Below are 24972 nucleotides of genomic sequence, written 5' to 3'. Positions count from 1 at the left end.
CACATTTCTGTCTGGTTTTAAAACATGTGGATTAACTGATCATATAGTCATTCATGACATAACATGTTGTAATAATGACTACAATGTAAAATAGAAGCAGATGAAGGTTAGTGTGCATACAAGATCCTAAATCCTAAATGTATCACTACATCTTGCTCCAAAAGAAAATAAACAATATTCAAAAAACAAACAAACACTTGCAGATTTGTAGGTAGTTTGTAGATTTTAAGTATCATGCCTCTTTTCTTTCCCTTCTAAGCATGCATAGTTGTGACAGTGATCATGCTAATCATAGCACCTCAATGAGTCAGTCATTATACAATGGGTTACTGAGGTAAAGAAACATTTCTTTGGGTAATTTGTCAAGAGTTATTTCTTAGTCTGTTATTCTACTTTTAGACTTGGATAACAGACTAAATTATGTATATGCATTGTAATTTGTAGTTGTGTGTCATTTTGTGTGAATGTATGCATGAAAGAGAAACCTGTGCACATTTGTGTAAGTGTAAGTGTAGCCTGCCTACAGTATTTAGTATCACTAGAACAAAGCTGAGAGAATCCTAATCTGTAAATTACCTTTTACATTAAGGACATAGATTTGAGGCATGATAAACTATAGGCTACCGGAATCACACAGATTTTTAAAACATATTTCAAAATTTAAAGAATATTGTTTTATATTTTTAATCTTATTTATTTATTTATTTTTAATCTATATTTTAACTAAGGTTAGTCAGTGAGCCTTAGTTATTGACTGACCATACCTCACAGCTGGAGAACATGTTATGCTTCATTGTCTGCTTAAAACATGTTGTTTATTTTCAATATGATTTTAGTGGAAACCATGGCTGTGTACTCTTAAAGGCATAGTTCACCTAAAAATGAAAATTCTCTCATCATTTACTCACCATCATGCCATCTCAGATGTGTTTGACTTTCTTTCTTCTGCAGAACACATGAAGATTTTTAGAAGAATATTTTCAAAATGTTAAATATCCAAAAATCAAATGATGTCAGAATTTAAGTAATCTATATGACTCCAGTGGTTAAATCAATATATTCAGAAGTGATATGTTAGGTGTGGATAAGAAATAGATTAAAATTTAAGTCCTTTTTTACCGTAAATTCTCATTCCTGCCCAGTAGGTGGCGATATGAATGAAGAATGCGAATCACCAAAAACAAAAGAAGAAAAATGTGTAAGTGGATATTGATAGTGAAAAAAAGAGACTTTAAAATGGATCTGTTTCTCACACACACCTATCATATCATTTCTGAAGACATGGATTTAACCACTGAAGTTTTATGGTTTACTTTTATGCTGCTTTTATGTACTTTTTGGAGCTTTAAAGTTCTGGTCACCATTCACTTGCAGTGTGAGCACCTACAGAGCTGAAATATTCTTCTAAAAATCTTCGTTTGTGTTCTGCAGAAGAAAAAAAAGTCACACATCTGGGATGGCATGAGGTTGAGTAAATGATGAGAGAATTTTCATTTTTAGGTGAACTATTCCTTTAAGTATTCAGAATGATTTCTCCAAAAATGGCCAAACACGGTGGCCTATAAATGTCTTTTAAAGAATGTTGGCGAACTAAAGTGTGAACGTTTATTGTATGACCTACATTAATGCCACATGTTAGTCTTTTATTGCAAACACAATCTGTGTAAAACCCAAGGTATGCGCAACACGTACTACAGTAAAACTGTCGCAGAAACTACAAGACCCATAAGCCCCCTCACTAACACTTACCGCTATTGTGCGCGCGCGTGTATGTGAGAGTGAACGAGTGCATGTGCGCGCGCTTCTGTTGACTGTGACGTCACCGCTGGAACTGCCCTGTCACGCGCTGTTAGTAAAAGTTGGGAAAGGAGCTCGAGACGGTGAGCATCTGCGAATTTACAGAGGAACTCGATCAACGGCCGCGCTGACGCAGAGCGCTCGCTCACATCACCTTCACCGCTGCGAGTCGGCGCAAACTGTTGCTCGAGCTGTTTTGGATTATTCCGAGGGAGAAACGTCATACAGTAATATATTCTGCAAGGAGTTAGAGTAGAAGTATAGCGCGGAGGAAAAGTTGAAAAGTTTTACCTTCATTATTAGTCAATGTAGTGTTTTTTATTAAAGAGTCGGCGTACATAGACGGGTGATCCCGAGCTGTCAAAACCGATGACTACTGCAAACTGCCCCGGGAATGAAGAGCTGGACTTCAGACTGATTTTCGGGGAGGACGGACAGCAGCCGCCACTAACCCCCTCAGGTCAGGGTGCTCACACACACTTAATCGGTATAGATTAACTCATGAATCATGCATTTAAAAAGGGATGAAGTCGATAACACATGCCAAACACATTCACAAATGCAGCTGCGCGCGCTGTGAATCTGGCAGTGCTCGCCGGCGTTTTTACCTCTTTACACCAACAGCTGTTGTGTTTTATTCTGGTTTCTTGTGTAGTTGTAAATTAAGCCAATGGAAATGAGAAGCGGTACGTTTAGGCGATGTGGCGTTAAGTGGCATCAACCGGTGAGCTAAAGTAACCAGTAATATCCGCGCCTGAAGCATTTAAACCGGTAAAAGCAACTCTTGTCTAAAAACCTCGTGAGCTGCATACCTAGGCTGCAGTTTTAGGCATCATAAGCGCATTGAAAGGGTGTGAGACAGAAACACAATGTCTTCAACATGAATCTGCAGCTGTCAGATTCAGCTGCTGCACAGAGTGAAATGCCAGACAAGTTTCTGTTATCACTTGCCCATGCATTTAACTAGATCACATGGAAAGGTTTCGACCCATACGTTTTCATTAATACTTGACGTGTTCTTACACACTGTTTCATTTCTCCATTTTACTCTTCCTTACTTCCTTACGTTGCTCATCAGCAGTAACTACTTTTGTCACCGACTTTTTTGTTTTGTTTTACAGGTATTAAAACCTGTTGATGTGCATGACCCCCCCCCACACACTTTTCTTACATTTACTATATAGTCTAACATTATGAACAATTTTGAACAGCACACTATATAGTAAATGTGAACTCATTTAAGCAAAGTAAAGTCAAACCCATGGGTGGTGTCAATGAGCATCAATAATATTTATTCAATGCATGAATAAATAAATGGATAGTTCTGGGTAGCCAGAAAATATATTATTTTACAGTTTATATAAAATCTGAGATCCAAAATATAAGCATACCTGTTGTGCGTGCTCAAAAACATTTATCAACTGTTGATAATTAATTACACCATGGTTTATTGTTGATGTGGTGATCCCTTAAGTCATAACATTTTGCAAAATTGTTCTCTCTTATTGCATGTCAAGAATATAATATAAACTTAAACAACATAATTTATGTAGTTACAGCTTTCAATTTCATATTAATTAGTAACTACAAAATAATAACACATTTTGAGCCTTTTCTCTCAATGTTTCTTATGATGCAGTTATATTATCAAACAGTGGATAAAAAGGATTGGGATAAAAGAATTAGGCTGCATGTTGTTAAATATCGTAACAAATAAGATATTTCCTCAGTTACTTGCATGGCTAATTCGCTGAATGTAGAAGTACGAGTGATACTTGAAGATGCCGCTCTGTTTGGATTTGATATTTTGATCATTTGATAAGCACTTTTTTTCTGTTTAAGCTCCTTGTGTCTACTGTCTATGTATTTGTTGTAATGTCAACTGCAAATCAACAGTGCATAATGTATTTCCCTAATTTGTGACCACCCGGCATGGCCATCAGCATGACTTATGTATGTGTGTTTGGGTGTGTGTGTAATTGCCTAATGAAAAAAGGTGTGTGAGAAGTAGGAACCATATCAGCATCTGTCAGTGTGCTCGAGTGTGTCGTGAAGGAAAGAGATTTGGGTATAGTGAAAGCAGAATGCATGTGTGTGGTTGGACCTCTGTGTGTTTTTGTTTAAGTTTTGCATGATTTTCTAAAGTATTTCAGAAATTGCACTTGGTGATTGCATACATTCCCTAAGCAAAGAAGGTCAGAGCATGCTGTTCTATATAGAAATGAATAATCACCATTTTTTATTTATGTAAGATGTTGCTCTAGTATCGAGGTTTGTATTAAGACAAGTGGCTTTGCTACTTTATGGGCTGTAGAAATCACTTTTGTGCATTATTGTTTTGTATCAACTGTTGTTGATGCACACAATAGAGATTGCACCTTATGAAACTTTACTATCGTTGACTTTCAGGAGTCCTTTCCTAAACAGAAGAAAAAAAATAGTTTAATTTTGAGTGAGAAGTGGGGATGATGTGTTTCGACTAAATGTTAGAAAAATAGAACCTCTGTGCACTGTATAATTTGGCCCGCATGTAGAGTTTATAGTACGCACACACTAATTTGCTGGTGTCAAGGGGGAATTCTGAATTATCCTTGAGAGTGTTTTTTTTTAAACTGAATTCCAGCAAACGAACCTAGTCTAACTTTTTCCCTAGAACTTTAAAGAATGAAGAAGAATATAGAATTGGGCCCAGATGCAACAAACCTGGGTAAATGAAATTATCACAAAATATTTTCTTAACTTTAGGGGTTTGATGCAACTGGCTGCTGGTAGTGAATAGAATAAAGAATACACTGAAAAAAAATTACTGTAAATTTATGGCCAAATTCCTACAGCAATCTACTGTGATTCTTAAATACAGTAGTTTGCTGTTAAAAATGCTGCATTCTGGGAGATTAAGAGCAGGCTCACTGTGAAGTGACTAGTTTTACAGTAAATAGCTGTTCTATGCAAGGTGTTAGGGGAAAATGAACATTTAAAATCATGATATCATCTTTGTGAAAGCTAGTGACATTTTGAAACATATTTAAATTTAGCTTGTGGCACATGGTTAGTGTTCATGATGTTTCTGACCAACACCTCTGTTCTTTATCATCTCACATCAGCCTTCACTTGTCTGTCTAATGAGAAGTCAAAAAAAAAAAAAAAAATCAACCTTTGAAGCAATGTACATATTAAATGTACAATTTTGCCAGGATTGAACAGTGTATTATTTCTGAAAAAAACAACAGCAACAATCTGTACACAGTAAAATAACAGTATAGCACTGCATTGTGGGTATAATGGTGAAATACCCATAAGCCTTTGCGCTTGAATAAGTATGTATGCTTTGGCAATGCATTGGAGCTACAAAAATTGTAAAAAAACAAAAAACCTACAAAAGTTTTTATTCAGACTTCATAGAAGTATTAGTTTAATTAGTGTTGTTGTTTTGTTATCAATAGTTGTGTTTTGTTTGATGTCACCATTACGGTGATTAGTGATCTCTTGAGCTGGCACCTTGGACCTTCTTTATTATTATATTATGTTCTTTCAGCCAGTCAATTTGTGTTTAAGTAAAACACAAGTTGTTGCACCCTGCTGCTTGGAAGACAAAACCTAAAGTCAGACTGAGTATCTGATCCTACCTTATAAATGGCACTATATGTGGCAATAGTGGTGCATTACACATAAAAGCAGAAACAGTAAATGATATTTCAGCAAAATGATATCAGCATATTTAGTGTTTGATGTTTTTGATGAATTTACAGCATAACATGAGTTGCTAACAAGTCACACACAGAAATCAACTCTCGACATACAAAACGCAACAGTGGTGACAATTAACAAACTTTTACAAGTAAAAGCTGAACATTAAAATACAAGTAACTTAGACTACAACAAAAACAACATCAAAATAAACCAGTAAATAGTAATTTCTTCATGCTGCAGTGCATGCTGGGAACTTATCTGTTAATTTCAACAACAGTAGACAGTATGTAATTTGACAGCTATATGCTGCTAAATTACAGTTGTATACTGTAGCTGTAAAAACAGTGTCTAGCTGTTAATTTCAGCAACAGCAAGACACAGTTAATTTTACAGTAACATGCTGGCAACCCTGCTGCCGGTTCTTTACTGTTTTTTGACAAGAAAATCTTAAACAGTGTAGATGTTCTATTAGAATTGTTAATAAATTCATTTTCTATCTTGCAACTTTGTGTTTTGCATAACAGACATTAACTAGGAAAAAATAGTGGTAAAGTTGGTTAGAAAATTGTAATGCCTTGTGAATATGACTGGAGATTGTCTCTGTTATATCCTAATAAATCAGATAAGTAGATCAAATTGCATTATTTTTAAGTTGTTTAACAGGTTTTTATCCTAAGTGATGTTGGCATCAGTTCACACTTCTCAAGGAGTTGTCATGATTTTAATGCAGTAAAAGGGCAAGGGCTGTTGTTAATACACACACGCAGTGCTTTTGGTAGGAGTTGCAAAAAAGATGACTGATTTGTCTTGTATTTATTATTAAAGGATTTTTATGCACACAAGACAGTTGAATTTAGTTCAGGATAGGGCTTTCATGATTATACAGTTTGACTGACGATTAATTGTCAAACAGATAATTGCGATTATGATGATTAATTGTCTGTTTTAGGGCTGTGACAATTAATTGTCTCGTTAAGGGCTTTCACGATTAATTGTCATATAAATTGTCATATTTCTTAAGGTGTGCTCTTTTTCTGCATGTATGCTTCATACACCTTAAGAAGTCATTTTTACATAATTAACTTCAAATATATAAATAAAAAAATAAAATAGGAATAAACTATGAGTTTCTTTTATGAATGACATGAATGAAACTTATGAATGACATGAAAAATAATGGTTTAAATATAAAAATATTTCTAAATACTTAAAATACTGTATGTCTCTATTTGGTCAGCTCTAGATTTGGTAAATTTTACATTTACACTTGTTTTTTTAACTCATTTATTTATTTTAATAAAAAAATAATTGTTATATATATTTTATTATATAAAATTATATAAAATTTATATAATGTTTGTATTATATTATGCAATAGAAAAAAATGTCTTTCCTAATTTATTCACTTTCACATGTTAGTTTAATGCTCTGATTAAACCCACAAGCCTTTATTTGATTTCATTTCATCATTTTATCACTCCACAGAAATAGAGTAAACTTGCGTCTCCTCTTCTGTCACTTTGTGTCATTAACACAGTATGTATGATTGAACCAGGAACATTTACCATTACATGATTGTTTATAGTGAAACCGGAGCGCTTTGCGTTCACTATCAAAGTTTGTACTTGTTCGTTTTTATTTTCGCGGGAGTTTGGCTTGAGCCTCTGCTGACAGCCCATGCATCAGAGTGCCTCACAAGCTCTTCAGGACAGGGGCTTGTTGACGTCCGTGGTGCGGTTCAGTGATGCTCAGACACGGAGTTCAACTGAATGACGTAAAAACACTCCGTTCATGGCATATATCAAAGATTATTTAGCAGAGATGGGCCACTTCTACTAAAATGAATGGGCACCCAACAGTCAATGGATGTAAAAAGGAAGTCCCACCTTACAATTAAAAGAGCCAATCACCTTTTAGATACAGACATCACCTGTCAATCAACTCTAAAACACACAGTAGCTATACAAGCCAGGAAAATTGCATTTTTTAGCGTAAGATGAGGTAAAGAAGCACATTTTATGATACCAGTATTGTCAGATTTTATTGCTGATTTAAAATATGTTCTTTGATCGTAATCTTGACAAACCGTTTTTGAGATTTCGGTCTTTCTCCATTCAAGTAGATAGGAGCTGCACTGTCATGACTGGAAATAACCTCCCAAGAGTGTTCCAAAGATGGCCGACAGTGGACTGACCTGCTAGAAAGACTGAGTATATTCACTTATAGTTCCCTTATTTGGGCATTAAAATGTGATTGGAATTTGAATGCCCAATAATCACGGTTGTCTCAAATAAACACGGTTCGATCAAATAACTGTGATCAGACGGTTATTTAATAATCATGACAGGCCTAGTTCAGGACTCTCTTTATAAGATGTCAAAATGGCACCAGATTCCTGTTTGAACACATTTAATCTTGATGGCTCAGAATTCAAAACTCCTCTACATGGTAATGACTTTTGTGACTAGCTTTATGTAAAAACTCTTTTATTTTTGTCACATTTGTTTTTACATGGTTTCAGTGAGAGTATATGGAGCCAAGGTTGCAAACAATATCTTTCATATACTGTTTGGCATGCTCGTGCATTGTTTTTATTTTTACCATTTTACTTTTGGTTATGAGGAAAAGTGTTTTTATCAGTATAGACTTAGTAAAAGGCTCAAACATTTGGAATAATGAAAACAGAGTCAGTTTTGATTAAAGTATTCTTAAGAAGTGTGTTCAGGAGTGTACACAAATAGAGTGTAGGAATTCATGTTCTTGATAGGCATGATCAATGATCTTCATAATTACCCTAAAAAAAACAAAACAACTCATGTTCTGTTAGTTCTCAATTTTGTTTAGTCCAGAGTGAGATCTTGCAGCATGACTGTCATTTCATTTGGTTAATCTGTGAATATTTGCATAGTGGCCTGGCCATCATCACCTTGAATGACCCAACCCAGACAAACGTGAGCACACATAAGGCAACTTTCAATTGTGACATTTATGTGCAATTTTGTATTAAAGAAAAATAACAAGACATGACATAACATTATAAATTTAGCATTGATAACTGAGTAGTAGAAACTGAATGCAACTGCACTATGCAATTTTTTAATTTAACTTAATTAAAGTCCTGTATGCCTATTTTTAGGGCTCAATAATAAGGATGGACCACTGGCCCAGGGCCAGTGCGAGAGAGTTTCGGGCCAGTTGACGGAACTACCACTTATGCTATTGGGCTACTGCTGCCTTGTCCATAATATTACATTCACTAATCTTGTAAATGTGTTTTATGCCATATAAACTTAAACATTTGGATTGCTGTGATGTGTTGCACATTGTAAATTTGGAACGCTGTTGTGAATTCTGCTGATTATAACACTAAGGTAACATAATCTTGCTGTCTTACAATAATGAGGTTTTATCGAAATTGTGAGTCTTGGAAGCTTCAGTTATAATGGGTTAAAACATACAAACCAATAGTATTTTTATTGATTTATTTATTTATTTTTTGCATTACCATCGATTTTCAGCAAAGCTATTTTTTTTTTTTATTTTTATTTTTTAAGAAAACATAATATTTAATGAAAAATATAATATTATTTCTGGTACAAATACATACAAAAATACATTGTGGTGGGGACAGTGATGTTGGCAAGGCAAGTAAAAATGGGCCAGCATAACAAATCCTTACTGCTGAGCCCTGATTGAATCCCCCCCCATATTTAAATAATTAAAATATATTGTATAAAAAATAAAAAGAACAAAAAATGTCAGTGAAAGTAAACAAAAATCCCAAAATACTGATGAGAATAGATAAAAAAAAAATCTCACACACTGCTTTTGTTTTAAAAAATAGTAGACATTAATTGATACAGCAACTTTTCTGTAATGCAACCTTCTCCAGGCTTTTAAAAGCCAAGAATGAAACATCAGCTAATTTAAATTATAGAGAGGCCAATCATAAAGTGTTTTTGTATCACTTAGCAGCGTTTGACATATTGAGTTTTCACAATGTCAACCAAAAATATGACAAATTCTTGCCAATATCCTTTCAACAAATGTATAAAGATTCCCGTTTTCTGTCACAGCAAATCTAATGTCATATTACAGAGTTCAGACCAGCCAGGTCAGATCTGTACACTGTTTGTAATCTTTGGTTTGGAGATTTTACAGTATCAGAATACAAAGCAGCTGATTTATGAAAGGTAACAGACTACCTTGCTTCCTACCTTTGTGTTTTGCCTTTTGAACTTCCTAATTCCACTTATCCAAATAAGGCCACACTAGACAAAAAAATATTTAATGCTCACAAAATAAATGTTTAGAAATCATCTTTGTCTTTGCAGTGGGTTTTAGCGTTTTGGCATTTGGTGGCAAGACAAAGGTTGAGTGTGCAGTAAAAGTGGCTTCTTCCCTTTGTAGAGGTGGCAGTAGTAGGGGTAGAAGGTGCTCTCTCAAGGCTGGGTGCAGTCAGATAGTGTGTGGAGCTGTCTGGCAGAGTGCCCAGGCGCAGCATGTGGTCTTCAGATGGCAGTGGAATTCAAGAGGTGGGGCACATGACCCTCCTGCCTAGACAGAAACAGGAAAGAGTATGTTTTCTCTCCCTCTCTCTAATAGCCTCTTCATCTTTTTCATCAGTAGTGTACTCAATGTCTTTTTCATAACAAACCTTTGCACTTGTCTTCTTACAGTCTTGTGGCTCTGAAAAATCAGGTCAGCAGTGTTCATTACAACTAGCTTTGAGGTATAACAAATCTGTAGCCAAATGATGGTGAAAAAAAGCAGGGTGTGCAGTGTTTAGCATCTGTGCTAGCTCGCATCTGCTCATCTGGCTGGCTGTCTCAGTCGTGGGAAAGACTGAAATTACATCACTCTCAGGGTGGGTTATTTTGAGCCACAGAGGGCAGACTGCAGGTTAGCTATCCCATCAGAGGATGACTCCCCCCTTAGCCAGCAAGTGCCACTGGAAGAATCGTCACACTATTCATCCCAGCACCACCTTGCGCTGTGCATGACGAGTAGCAGAGAATTGCTAAAATGCTGTGCGCTACATCCCCAGGTGAGGCCACAGACTCAGGTGTTTCAGGCATTGCTGCTTTTAGGCCAGGGGATGGATGTTAGGGTGTAGCTCAGCCAAGGAGGTTTATTTAGAGCACAACAGCATAACTGCAAGCCATGCTTGCCGCTAATATCAGGGGACATAACAATGAAAGCTCTCAAAATATTACAACCATTTTAAATACTGAGTTCTGCTGTGAAGAAATTTCAGTTGGTGCAATTAAAAGAAGATTTGTTAGTGGTGCTTGCTAAGGCAAACAACACTATTTGGCTATTATTCCTAATACAGGGTGTTTGTTCGAAACACCTAACCCTAAGTATTTAAATGCAACACTTAACGTCTTGTCCCATACCAGTTGTGCTGCAAACCTAAATAATAGCTCATCATGTGGCTTGTTGGAGAGATGTGTCAGTGATCAGACTTTTGCTTGGTGGGCAATAAAATGGGCTGAATAAATTCCCATAGATTGACATTGAAGGTGGGACATGTCACCTGAGCCATATTTTGGGACCAGAATATCATGGAGGCTTGGGGGTGACCTTAGCAACCGCATAGCAATCCCAAGGCAGCAATCCACAACACCCTAACTTTGTGGTGGCGAGTTCTGTGTGGGCAACACTCAAATGTTTTTTTTTGTTTTTTTTTTTCAGAAAAAGTACAAATCTAATTTTTGACAATTTTTATGGAACTTTCAATAGCTTGAACATCACCTGCTCAAACACATAAGAGGTTATTTGTGTCCATGAAGTCTTCCGCTATGCAGAGAATGTACTAGAAATCATTTTTTGTAAGCCAATTATTTATTCAGATATATTCAGTTCTGCCGGGGGTATGAAGCAGGTTAACAGTGCTGACTCATTCTTGCCTCTGAAGCATGGTGTTAACATGTAACATAAAGGTGTGAATGAGCTGCTTACGACCCATCGTGTTGGAAACAGGAGATATTGTGTAACTTCAGAAAATTGTTGACCTCTGGAACAAACGTAGACAAAAAGGTGCCATAAACAGTAAATAGTAGTACTAACCAATTTTTCCACTGAATTAAATTTTTAGTATTTTTAATCATTCAAAAATCAAAGAGAGTTGGTGTGTGCAACCAATGTCTATCAGTAGATCAATAGCCCCGCCAGCTCCACTGCCTGTTGAGTTAGTGGCCCTACCAGCTCTCTTTGCGGCCACCAGAAATAACTAACAATTTGGAATTTTTCAGTTGCAGTCGGTGTGGTGGCCTTACATAGCCTTGTCAGTGACCAACTAATTTGGTTTGGTCCAAAGTTTTTGCTACTGCTTCTATCTCCTTTCCTCTGCAAACACAATGGCAGATATTGCATGCTACAGCAAGACACAATCACAGCATTCCACTTAGGCTAATTGGTTACCGTTTCTGTAATATTGGGTTCATCGATTAAACTGTAATGGTGTCTGATTTTGTGGTTTACCTACTGTGTTTATTTTGTGAGCTTTATGGTAATTCTGTGTCAACATTAGGTGTTGTAGTTTATGAAAGGGTGTCAGCATTATTCAGGGATTTTTATAGTAAGGACCTTCTGGATATTAACCAATACTGTTTTTATGACTGATACTGATACTTTTTATGTTAAAATGTCCAATAACGATTAGGGTTGTGCTGAACGACTAATTTCACAGACGTTTAAACTGAAATTTTGAAGTCGACTAGTCTAAAAAGAAAACAACCTTCAGAAAACAGTAAAAAAAAAAAAAAAAAAAAAAAAATGTGTTTATGCAATCCATTTAAAATACTTAATCTATTCCAAATCAGAAGCTAATTTCCAATGAAAAGGGGCATTTATCTGCGACGTGGTCACCTTGCATTATCATAATTGTACATTAAAATATAGAACATGACCTGCATTCACTGAATCAACATTAGCGAATATTTAACAGGCATATTTATTGAAAACAGTTGAATGAATAGTGCAGGACCAATAGAGCAACCCAGCCTGTTCTAAACGGAATTCAACACGTAAAAGTTACTTAACATATTAAAACAGTCAGGATATTGTTGAAAATAATTAACAGGTAGACTAAGCCAAATCTGCGAGAGAAAAAACAGTGTGCTGAAAAGTTGTGTGTATTTCATGACATGTAGTCGTGCATTAGCCATTGACCTAATATGACAGCTGTTCGGTAAAGAACATTAACCAACAACAGTTAAAAATTTAGTTATAGGATAGAAAAAATAGGCCTTTGATGTAGCCTACAGTAAACCTAATGTATTCTAAACATGACGTGCACACAGAATAAAAGTTAGTTTAACCTGTTAAGCAGTCGACACCTCGTTGAAAATCATTTTCTAGGCTACTTACATAAATGTTTTGATGAACAAAATTAACACGTTAAAATGGTCCGGTGAAAGACAGGATTTGACTCACCTGAGGTGCTTTAAAAAGCCTGCACAGCGGAAAAATAACATACAAGCATGCACAGATGTAAAGAAGACTCAAATGTGAAAACTTTCATAGGGACTTTCAAATGTTTGGAAATCCGATTCCCACACCACCACCGAAGTGATACTTTGCTGAGTTTGCTTGTCTAGCAAGAGGACATTTTCCTGCGTGCACCGCGAGTGAGAGAGGGAAGAAGCACGCGCAGCCTGAGGTGAAATTAAACTGTGTAAAAATTATTGCTCCAGATATCCTCTTTTTTAAAATAATATTTGTATTATTAATTCTATTTAAAATATGTAACATTAATATGACAGTAATTTAAGCACAGTCTCTGTAAAAATATAAAGCCAAACGCAAATGGGTAAAAATTATGATCAGTTTAATGGGGGTAAATATTAACCAACTATTAATTCCAGTTTTGACTAGCAGCATCAGAACTGTTTAATCGACTAGTTGACTAGTCTCACACATCCCTAATAATGATAACTTTTACTATCGTCAGTTTTACTCAATCCTCCCATGTTCATATTACCCAAAAATGTAATGTAACTAAGGGAACTTAAATTAACTGAGTTGATTCAACTAAAAAAGTGTCTTGTCAGCTTTACTTAATCCATTTGCTTTGGGACAACATGAATATTATTTTTTTGGTTAACTGAAACTGGGCAGAGTGCTATTCTTTAGAAAACCATGAGATTAGTTGTCACTGCAATTTAGTGATGAACCCGATATTTAAGAAACGATAACCAATTAAGTGCAAAATTGGAAATATTGGTACAAAAAAATAAAATCAGTCTGCCTCGACTGACATCACTGGCTCATGTTTTAAAGGTGGTTTCTTGGGTTTTGTTTGGGTACAGTTTAGCTGCTAGATTAGCTCCAGTCATTTAAGCTTCACATGTGCTCAAGTGTTCCATGTGTACAATGAGTTGACTCATTGGGCCACAGAGAAGGTGTGTTTTCCCGTTAGAGGATCAATCACTCTGAGTGTGAGGGCTCAATGTGACAGAGGGTCTGTAACGCAGTGGGTGTGAGGGGTGTGTTTCCTGGGGCGAGGCACGAGCAGATATGTGTGGCATTTGTCTAGTTTAAATTTAGTGTAACTGAAGCCAGCAACATTCACAGGACGCTACAGCAGAGGGAATGTTTCTGAACTCTCACATAGTTTGGCAATAAGAGGTAGGGAGATGGGAGCATATTATATTAGACACAGGTGCTAGTTCATTTTAGCTACAGAATGTTGCACTTATCTTTCCACTCTGTTTTGTATCTTTTTTCAGCCAAGTCACTCACTAGACATAAGAAGATAATTATCTCAGTGAGAATGGATGAGTTCATGTATAATGCCTTAAGTTATGTAACTTGGAAGTAGCATCTAGGGATGTGCACTACAACTAATTTGACTGTCGTTTAAATGGAAGTTTTGTAACCGACTAGTCGAGTAGTCTAAAGAGAAACCAACCTTCAGAAAACAGTAAAAAAAAAAAAAAAAAAAAAAAAAAGGTTTTATGCGACCCATTTAAAATACTTAATCTATTCCAAATCGGATGCTCAATTCCACTGAAAAGGGGCATTTATCTGCGACGTGCTCGCCTTGAATTATTACATTAAATACAGAACATGACACGCATTCACTGAATCAACATTAGCGAATATTTAACAGACATATTTATTGAATACAATTGAATGAATAGTGCAGGATCAATGGAACAACACTAAAAGCCTGTTCTAAATGGAAATCACCAAGTAAAAGTTACTTAACATATTAAAACAGTCAGGATATTGTTGAAAATAATTAACAGGTAAACTAAGCCAAATCAACGAGAGAGAAAAAACAAGCGCTGAAAAGTTGTGCATATTTCACAGCGTGCAGTCATGCATTAGCCATTGATCTAATATGACATTAAAGAACGTTAACCAATAACAATTAAATTTAGCTATAGGATATACAAAATAGGCCTGTGATGTAGCATACAATAAACCTAATGTATTCTAAACATGACGTGCACACAGAATCAAAGATAGTTTAACCCATTAAGCAGTCGGCACCTTGTTGAAAATAGCCTTCTTAATCAGCAGATTAAAAAAATGGCATACCTAGTCTAAAACAGTTATTTTTTAGGCTACTTACTCAAAAGCATACATTTTTTGATGAGTAAAATTAACACGTCGACATGGTCCGGTGAAAGACGGGACTTGACTCATCTGAGGCGGCTATCCTGCACTTGAAAAAGCCCACTCAGTGGAAAAATAACATCCAAGCAAGCACAGATGTAAAGAAGACTCAAATGTGAAAACATCCATAGGGACTTTCAAACATTTGGAAAGCCGATTCCCGCACCACCGAAGTGATTTCAAAACTACTTTGCTGAGTTTGCTTGTCTAGCGAGAGGACATTTTCCTGCGCGTGCCACGAGTGAGAGAGGGAAGAAACATGTGCAGCCTGAGGTGAAATTAATCTCTGTATCTGCTCCAGATATCCTCTTTTTTAAAATAATATTTGTATTATTAATTCTATTTAAAATATGTAACATTAATATGACAGTAATTTAAGTGCAGCCTCTGTAAAAATATAAAGCCAAATGTAAATGTGTAAAAATTATTATCAGTTTAATGGGGGAAATATTAACCGACTAGTAATTCCAGTGTCGACTAGCAGCATCAGTACCGTTTAGTCGACTAGTCTTGCACATCCCTAGTAGCATCATACATAAGTGTCTGACTACAGGCTCATTTGTGAACCTTTAGAAGGGAGCTAGTTGTGATTTTTGTATTAATTAAGAATTTATTTAGTTACATGATTAGAATTTTCAGTATATATTGTATAGTATATATTGGACAACTGGCAATAACCAGCTATAGGCTTAAGATCAAATATTATTGAAAGGTAACTTTCAATATCTGTTGCTTTGAGACTGTAAAATGATGTGCTTTTTGAAGCTGCTGTAATACTAGTGCTAATTATTTAACTGCACTGAAACATGACATTCATTGGCCCTTGACGGTGTTTGGCAGAGGGGCGGTTTTCTTAAATTGTGACAGGATTTTCATTTTTGGGCAAATTATTACGTTAATATCTAGAGACAAATATAAGTCAGTCGTTTATAGGTTGATTTCACCTAAAAGTGCAACACTGTGGCTCTGGAGTGCCATGAAACATTCTCTGTTTGTTTGAGTGACCGGTTCAGCCAGACACAGCAACACTGACTTTATGTATTGTGCGAGTTTAGGGCGGGGGACTTTCTGTATGGATAACCAAGGGAAGATGGGGCGATTTTTCTGGAATCTGTGTGAAATCAGTGATTATATTTGCAAATATTTTTGGTGACACTTATGTTGCAGAAATTACACACTTTCGCTTTGATCTTATAAATGACACCGGACAACACAGGGAGCTGATGTTATAGCAATTTGCAGAAGTGCTACCGTGATACTTTACCCCTTACAAGCATTCAGAACCACAATACAGTAGACAGGACCAGTGGACCAGCTCTGAGGAAAGAAAGCAAAAAGTGGAAGCCCTGATTTACTTATGCATTTAGCTTTCAAATCTCCTTAGCTGGTGGAAAAGCAAAAGCAAAAGGGTAATTATGCATGCAACGTTATTTGCATATATTAAAAGCTTAAAAAAAAAAAAATCAAATTCACCTTTATTACACTAGCAATAAATAGTGGCAAAAAAGAATCAGTGAATCGTATATGGAAAGATTTGTATCCACAAACTTTGATTTATGCTGTATGGAATTCTTAGATTAGCCAATTGTACTCTTCCTTTGCCCCATACCTAAAGGTCCTCTCTTTTTCCTCTGAGTCACCACCTCACTTCCTTCCCCTTCTTTTGGTCCCCAAGGCACCATTACACAATTTATCCTATGGGCTGTTGTGTAATTAAAAGTGCATCTGACAGCTGGTTGGTTGTGTGTGTCTTGGTTGTGGTGTAATCGCAGATGAGGCCCTGAGACATTTGCCAGTTTTAGATGATGATTATATTTTGATTAACCACAGCAATGAAACTCTGAAACTGTTTGCTCTGACAGTATTGTAATGACAGTGTTTAAATGCCACTTTGTGAATGCACTGTGCCTCTGATGTTATCTGTACTAGCTACTATAGCAAAGCAAAAGAGCCAGCCAAATAGTGGACAAACTAACTTTCTAATGAGCCACAAAGCCAGCTTGGAAAATATTCAGATATGTGTGTTGTGGTCATATAATGATATGTAGGCAATGTTTTATTGTCTGTCTGCTCATCACAGTGACTGATTTCTTTTTGATTTGTTAGTTACTTTTATTTCATTTGGCTGAAATCAGCTTCAGAAGTATGAAAAGGCAGCAATAATGTTGTTTATGATTCGTAAGGAGAGACAGACTTTAAGTTTATGGGAATTGTAAGGAATTCTGTAACGTGAATTGCAATGGGCAGGCATCTGATCTGAAACTAACTCTTGCTTTGGCTATTTCAGCAGTGATTGACAAGGTTGGGACTAAATGAACCTGAGGTGTTCCCTCTGCCGACTGAGCTTTGTTTATCCTGTAATGTTATCACAGCATGAGATGGTTTAATTAGGGAGCTTTATTTAGAAAGCAAACATTGGTTCATGTTGGCTTAGGCTGCCATCACCTAGCACAGCGGACATCCGCAGCTTGTTGGTGATGTAACTGGCTGCAAAACTAGGGGCACAGCAGTGGCTCGCCTGGACAGGGAAAAGGATCCAAAAAGTTTAGAGGAAAAGTGAGTGCTGTCTGAGATTGCTAAAAACAAAGAAGATGGGGTTGCCATCATATGACTTTTCAATATACTCGGCTGTTGTTAAACTTTGATTGTAAGATTATAGGAAAACTTCATAGCATTCTTCTTTTTTGAAAACCAAATTTAGTTAAAAGATAGACAGGCTTTGGAGTAGCCTACACTAAGAAATTGTGAAATGTCTTAAATAGATCATTATCATGATCAGCTCTGATAATGCAGGCGGAAAAGGCATTTATTTGTCTCAAATGTTCTTATTGTTTTCAAAGCTTACATAGATATCTTTGGGCAAATTTGATTAGTTATGTTAAAATGTTTCAATCCATCTGTGCACTGTATTTCATCTCTACAGTACAAATATCTATGAAACACATTTTAGAAAGAGGTAATCCTTACAACTAAGGCCATTCACGCACCCCTCACTCACATTCCATTCACCCTTGCTTTTGAATCTTATAGAATATCTATTTATATATTTTACTAGAGGTGTGAATCTTCACTTGCCTCACGATTCGATTACAGTTCAAAGGGTAACTATTCAATTATAAAACAATTGTCGATGCATCACAATGCATCTTGTCCTCCAATTTCTTTTTATTTCAGTTTCTTCAAAATTTATTTTTTACTCTCTATTTTTTCCCTTTCAGCTTTTTATTTAACAGCTATTTTAAAAAATCAGAACAAGTCACATTACATAAACTGGCCTTTTACATTCAGTATGAGCTGTGAACAAAACATGGAACATCCACAAGATTAAATAAATGGTCCTATAGAGTATCAAATCTTTTCAGTTTCTTTCTTTAGATCCTCAAAAAATCTCTTAAAAGCACAAGAAAAAAAAATGGTTCTCCATGAAAACAAACTGAATACTATTAAATACTTCAACTGATTATATATTTTTTGTTGTTGTTTAAAGCATTGATAATCATTTAATAGTATTTAATTATTATTTAAAATCAATCTATGCCATGCCTATTCATTTTAATTTTTAACTATAACCACAACTGGATGTAGCTGGTCCAGGATGAGAGATACTGTATATCTGCTTCTATGAGAGTGCAGCGTTCACCTTCTCCTCTCTTCACCTGCACAGGTGATAGTAAAGCAGTTTAAATAGCACGGTTGTTGCTTCAGAAATGTATCAAGCATCTCGTATGCACTGTTCCATCTGTTTTCTCTGTGAGCAGAAGATTGCATGACACCGTCGCGGACGCTAAGATGGATTTCAGGTGTGTGCATTGTCCTGACAAGTGAGTGACCGGCAGTAAGCAAAAGCCAATGAAATGGAGAGTGCGTAAGAGTAGAGAAAGGCATTTGGAAAAAGAAAAAAAAAAGAATTAAAAGAAAACATCTCCCAAGTCTCACGAACCGCTGCCTCATCAGTATTTTCTGTTGTGTTTTCCCATGTTCTGTGCAAATCAGTGCAATAACGGGCTCGAGCTCGTCTTTCGTGTTGTTTGTTGGCATGTTATCACAAATACAATCTCCCGTTGCTGTGCGCGTTGGTTTTTTTAAAGAATTTCTGGATTGTAGTTTAATTCGGGCACAAATGGTTATGTGTTTAATACACATAGTCTGCAAACAGTCATGTTTGTGTGCTCGACTTTAGTGTATGCACTTAACATGCATCTTTGTTTCTATCTGTCTTGGCACGCAGTAGAAAGAATCGCGATGCATCGCTGAAATTATTTTTCCCCCCACTCCTATTTTTTACAATATGTTGAGTGATTCTTCAATCTTGAGACAGTGCATACTTGCTTCTTGAAAGGATGACTCTTCACCATCTTTTGCAATTACTAAAGCAACATTCTAATGCTTGAGCTCTACAAAAAGCTGTTTACTCCTCTAAAAATCAGTTTGGGAAAATGTGTGGCTGATTTCAACATTGAACCTATATAAAGGACAGGATATTAATTGTTTTTGGTAGGGCTGACCAAACATCGACGATTTTGGTCGACCAAGTTTTGATTGGTCGGTTGGTCGCAGAAAAAAAAACTCCACAGGAAATCGATGAACACCATATTACTGCTGGTTGGATGCTAGGTGGTACTATGGGGTAATTTTCATTAAGCAGGGTTAGGGTTAAGCTTACACAATAAAGCAAGACACCTTGATTTCAAAAATTGAAATGAAACTGGAAAAAAATTAAGTGCAATTAAAATGCGTGTTGTTCAACTTTTTGAAAGATGGATTTACAACAGTTGTGAAGGGCAACATCTCTCTGGCAAAGAACCTACTTCATCTGTGCATTCTCTACCGGATGGGTATTTCATTGTTCGGGAAAATACATTGTGTGTGAATAAGTTCGTTTTGTTCCCTCTTTCATGATACATTCCCTCTCGTGTTCCACGAGACTGCACGCCTCCAAACAAACAGTGTGTCATACATGCGCATAGACGGTTTTTCTGTCATCTGTTCTTAATAAGATAATAAAGTGTGTTTCTTCAAGCGCGTGTCTGGGCAAATTATTTGTAATATTAATTTGATAATATTAATAGCCTAATAATAATAATAATAATAATTTAATACATTAATGGGAAAACCAGCCAAATATCGTCTTGACATGGTCAAAGGCATCAGCTATTGGCGATCACTCTGACCATTGTCGATCCTCGAGATCATCGTCTGTCGGCACAACCCTAATGTGTATTTCTCTCTATAAATTAACAAAATATTCAGACAGTCTCCTTGCTGGTTTTTCCGACACATTCAGAATCATTACCTCTTTTGCCGGTGTCGCTGCGGCTCACTTCATGCATGCACTTGTAAAATTTATATTTTAAAGGCTCATTATTATGGTTTAGTATTTCTCTGTCATGTAGAACAGTGTTAGCAATGTTACTTATAACATTCTTTCTCAGCCCTGGAATTCAAACCATTTTCAGATGCCCCCCAAAATATATATATTTAAGTAATTAAATGAATATTGTAAACGTGGGACAACTAGTCGACTAATGGCTTAATCTAACGCCTACTAGTCGACTAGGAAAATCTTTGGTCGAGGGCGGCCCTAGTTTTTGTCCACCAGCCACAGTGGCTAATGAATGCCCAATTTTACCAGCTACTTTGATTTAAATACATATACACACAGAGCCTAAAATTCAGCATGGGATTGCGGGTATTGCACACAATTTTGATCATTCCCGCATGTTCTACTTTCATAATGCGGGGAGATCCTGCACACTTTTATTCACTTTTCACTCATTTAGCTGAGAACTGGTAAACCAATCCATACAGCTGATGAACAAATCAAATCAGTAATCTTTGTATCAAACTCATTTCAGAATCTGTGCGAATAAATCAGCTCTTCCGAGTCTCTACCTCCTCTCTCTCAGTCACCATTTTCTTTTAAAACATGGAGAAGAAAAAAAAACATGCATTTTAAGGATGCAACAGTACACAAAGTTCATGGTTCGGTATGTACCATGGTTTTGGGGTCATGGTTTGGTACAGTTTCGGTACAGCAGCAAAAATGTCCTGGTTACTTTCGTAACCTCCGTTCCCTGATGGAGGGAACGAGATGTTGTGTCGATGTAGTGACACTAGGGGTCACTCTTGGGAGCCCTAAACAGCTCTGCTTTTTGAAAAAACTCCAATGGGAATTGGCGAGTGGAATTTGCATGCCACTCCAACGGACATACGGGTATAAAAGGAGCTGGTATGCAACCACTCATTCAGGTTTTTTGCTGAGGAGCCGAGACAAGGTCCGGCCATTTCAGCGGGTAGTTCAGCGTTGTGACAAGAGGGACACAATGTCTCGTTCCCTCCATCATCGAACAGAGGTTACGAAAGTAACCAGGACGTTCCCTATCTGTCACTCACTCGACGTTGTGTCGATGTAGTGACACTAGGGGTCCCTATACAAAACGTCACAACTGTGTTACGTGGCGGTGCGAGCCGGGCAGACTGCTGTGTGCCTCGTAGCCAGCGCACCAGGCCGTCACGTAACCTCCCCCAACGCTCTTATGAGCGTCGAACGGTCCCTTGGGAACAAGTTGACTGCCCAACAATTAGGGACAGGCTAACCCAGCCGTGGCCTCTGTTCCTCTTTTTTTCTCCCCAAAAAGAGTGGAATTTTGTTTACCGGCTGGGGGACATAAGTGTCTACATCGGGGGGGGGGGGGGTGTCACTCACAGATTTCTGTCTTTTGCCTTTCAGCTCACCACTTGTACGTATCACTCCATTTTCAACATTTCTTCAGGAAAATCAGAATATTCACATTATCAGAGGAGAGGGTGGATCTGTTAGCACTGGCAACTTCCCCTGCTGGACAATTACAGCACGTGCTTGTTCATAAAGTTTATATAGAGCGGGCACTACAGAATTGCTGAAATGTGTTCTTGTAGGAACTTTATTACGGTAAGCAGATGCTTAAATCCTGTGTTCTTGGAGACTGGGGGGAGGGGTGTTACAGAAAGGCTGTTCCATATTGTATATTGCATCTAAGCATGCCCAGCGGGTGACACGGATATAAGCAAGGAGACAGCATAAACTTCAAATGCATTTATCTGATCCGCAGTTTCTAGTGTACCGTCTGGCACTCTGTTCTGTTAAGTTTTGATTCCGTGCGGTCCCATGTTGCTCCGCAGTCCTTTTTCAGTTTAGTTCTACGTGGTTTGTGTTGTTCTTATATGTTGTTTTAATATTGGTTTCATGCATGTCAAGATATGTAATTAATCTTGTGACTGCGTGTACCGTACCGAAGGCCCTGTTTCCGTTCGGTTCGGCATGGATACATGTACCGTTGCAGCCCTAATGCATTGAAAGTAAATGGTGACCAAGGCTAACATTTTGTCTGACATCTCCTTAATTGTGTTGCATGGAAGAAAGAAAGTAATATGATTTGGAGCAGTGTAAGGGTAAATGTTAACAGAATTTCCAATGATAATAATAATAATAATAATTATTATTATTATTATGTAATACTTGTTAAATGGGTATTATGCAATGGAATATTGGGGAGCAAACATCTATATGTTATATGTGGAAGTAACTAGTAACTCGCTACTTGAGTATACTTTTAATTGGATAGCCTACTTCTTACTTTTACTCAAGAAATTACTAACATTATTACTTTTACTTCTACTTGAGTAATTCTTTTTTTTAAGTATTTTTACTCTTACTTGAGTAGAGTTTTTGGCTACTCTACCCACCTCTGGGAGCGATATATATAGAGACAATTTGAGCGATTATGCTTGCTGTCAGTTTCACTCACTATTAACATCATTGCTCTCCAGGTGCTCTCAATCTTTCATCAGTCACTCAACCTAGCACTATTTTGTGAGAATCAGAGATATACGTTTATCACAATACCACTATTAACAGCAATAACAGTTTAACCTTCAATAACGGCACAGCTTCTTCATGCAGTTACTTTATAAGTCTTGAAATGTCCCGTTCATACTACAGCGTACAGTAGCAGTTCGAATGCTGTTTGTATGAACAAACAACCGAAGTCACAACCGTATTCTAACAGCCATAACCATAGTGACAGTGACTAAAAGATGACGATGTCCATAACACTGGTATGTCTTATCACAATTGTTGCCACGTTATTAAATCAATGAGTCCAATCGAGGTGCGAGCTCATCCATCAGATCATAATTAACCGACAGCGGCTTTGAATGCTTTTGAACTATGTGCAGAGCACAGCTTTTGTGTCACGTGGCTCGTGCCTGTGAGCAGCCGGTGAAAGACAGTGGCTGAATCTTCGGATGACACGCAGCTCATTTTGTGAGTTCACAAAACCCCACATGAAACACACGAGACACACACGTGTACGGTGCAGTGTCTCTCACTGTACATGACGTAGCTAACAACTTGTTGTCCAGTACGGTTCCGTTCACACAGCACAGGTTTGCCGAGAATGCGGTTGTGAGACCTGAAAATTGGCAGGTGTCAGTTCTGTTATAGAATGCGGTTGTCACACCTGTAAATAACCGTGCTGTGTGTGAACATAACCATATTAAGCACTCAGGTCTGACAACTGTATTCTGCTGCTGTGTGATTGTGGCCTGCTTAAGCTTGGTTCAACACAGCATGATTATAAACCGTTGTCGGACTGGAATTCTCGGCACGGTTAGCTAACCGTACTCAACTGTGCTGGTGGAATGGCTTCAGTACATGCCAACTCATGATTGTTAATTTGCCAATGCCAACTTACAGCGCTTTTAGTTGTTTCTAGCTTGCCAAGTTCACTAATAGTTAATTAAAAATAGTGTATGTTTAGTATATCTTCATGACTTTATGATGATGGTTTAACCAGTAGCCTACATTTATTTTTCTACACACCTTTTTCATCAGGGAAGAAGATTACTAGCTCATTAAAATTCAAAATGTATCAATGTATTCTTATATACTATTATCATATAAAACTTCTAGAATATTTTGTCAATAAATATCCTTTTTAGCTAGTTTGGGAACTTCTATCTTTCTGTGTGTTTGTGTCTGTTAGCATACACAAGCCCTCAGCAAATGATGATAAACCTCTCATCTTTTTCTCTTTGCTTTCCTTTTTGCAACATGGGCCGTGTCTTTCCTGTCACCGCAGTGGAAAAAGAAAACGTACTGACAAAGAAATGCAAAACTAGAGGGTATATATATATACAAGGGCTAATAAGGGAATGGAAAACAGGTGAGAATGATGAGGAACAGATGGCAGTGATGAGGGCAGTGCTTTATGGGAAATGTAGTCCAGGAAATCACTTCAAAATAAGAGTCCTAGGAAACATGAGGGAGACAGACTGACACTTTTTTTTTTTTTAAATAATTGTATTATCTTCCCTGATGTCCACTTATAATGTTGGTAAAGTTTTTTTTTTTGCACCAAAATAGTTTTGCAGTCATAATTAGTAATATATAATAATTTTCCACTCTGTCTCTGGCCCCGTGTCTGAAACACTCGGTTTTAAGCTCTCTGGCCCTTAAAGACTTCAGTGTAAATGCCCACTGTTCTGATTGGCTAACATATTGCAGCCCCTTTAATTCAGCCATATTTGAAACTCAATCGGAAGAAAATTAAGCTCCACAACATTATAAAATTACATTTCAGGGTTTACACATAACGTAAACCCAATACATTGCAATACATTAAGCACAGTGGCACCTTAACTATAAAACATGACATTTGAAATATTCATGAATTAAACTGATTACTTATGGTTTTGCGTCGTGTTCAATAGAGTTTTTAACTGCCCCATCTTTAATAATGCTCATTCAGTAACAGTTCCTTTGCAAAGCTTGAGTCACGTATTGACTGCTACACAAGCAATCCACGCTGACAT

The 24972-nt window shown here is 36.9% G+C and overlaps 1 protein-coding gene across 1 annotated transcript in view; it reads left to right on the top strand.

Moving 5' to 3' along the window:
- The first annotated feature begins 1872 nt into the window (after positions 1 to 1872).
- The window catches only part of LOC127444647 (nuclear factor of activated T-cells, cytoplasmic 3-like), a 137698-nt gene continuing 114598 nt past the window's right edge, over positions 1873 to 24972 (top strand). The window contains exon 1 of the mRNA XM_051704152.1: positions 1873 to 2257. Coding sequence (XP_051560112.1) covers positions 2167 to 2257 — 91 coding nt within the window. The 5' untranslated portion in view covers positions 1873 to 2166. The remainder of the gene's footprint in view (positions 2258 to 24972) is intronic.

Source organism: Myxocyprinus asiaticus, chromosome 1 (assembly GCF_019703515.2).
Source record: "Myxocyprinus asiaticus isolate MX2 ecotype Aquarium Trade chromosome 1, UBuf_Myxa_2, whole genome shotgun sequence".
Taxonomy (NCBI): domain Eukaryota; kingdom Metazoa; phylum Chordata; class Actinopteri; order Cypriniformes; family Catostomidae; genus Myxocyprinus; species Myxocyprinus asiaticus.
Note: the sequence above shows the minus strand (reverse complement) of the source record. Positions and strands in the feature narration are given on the sequence as shown.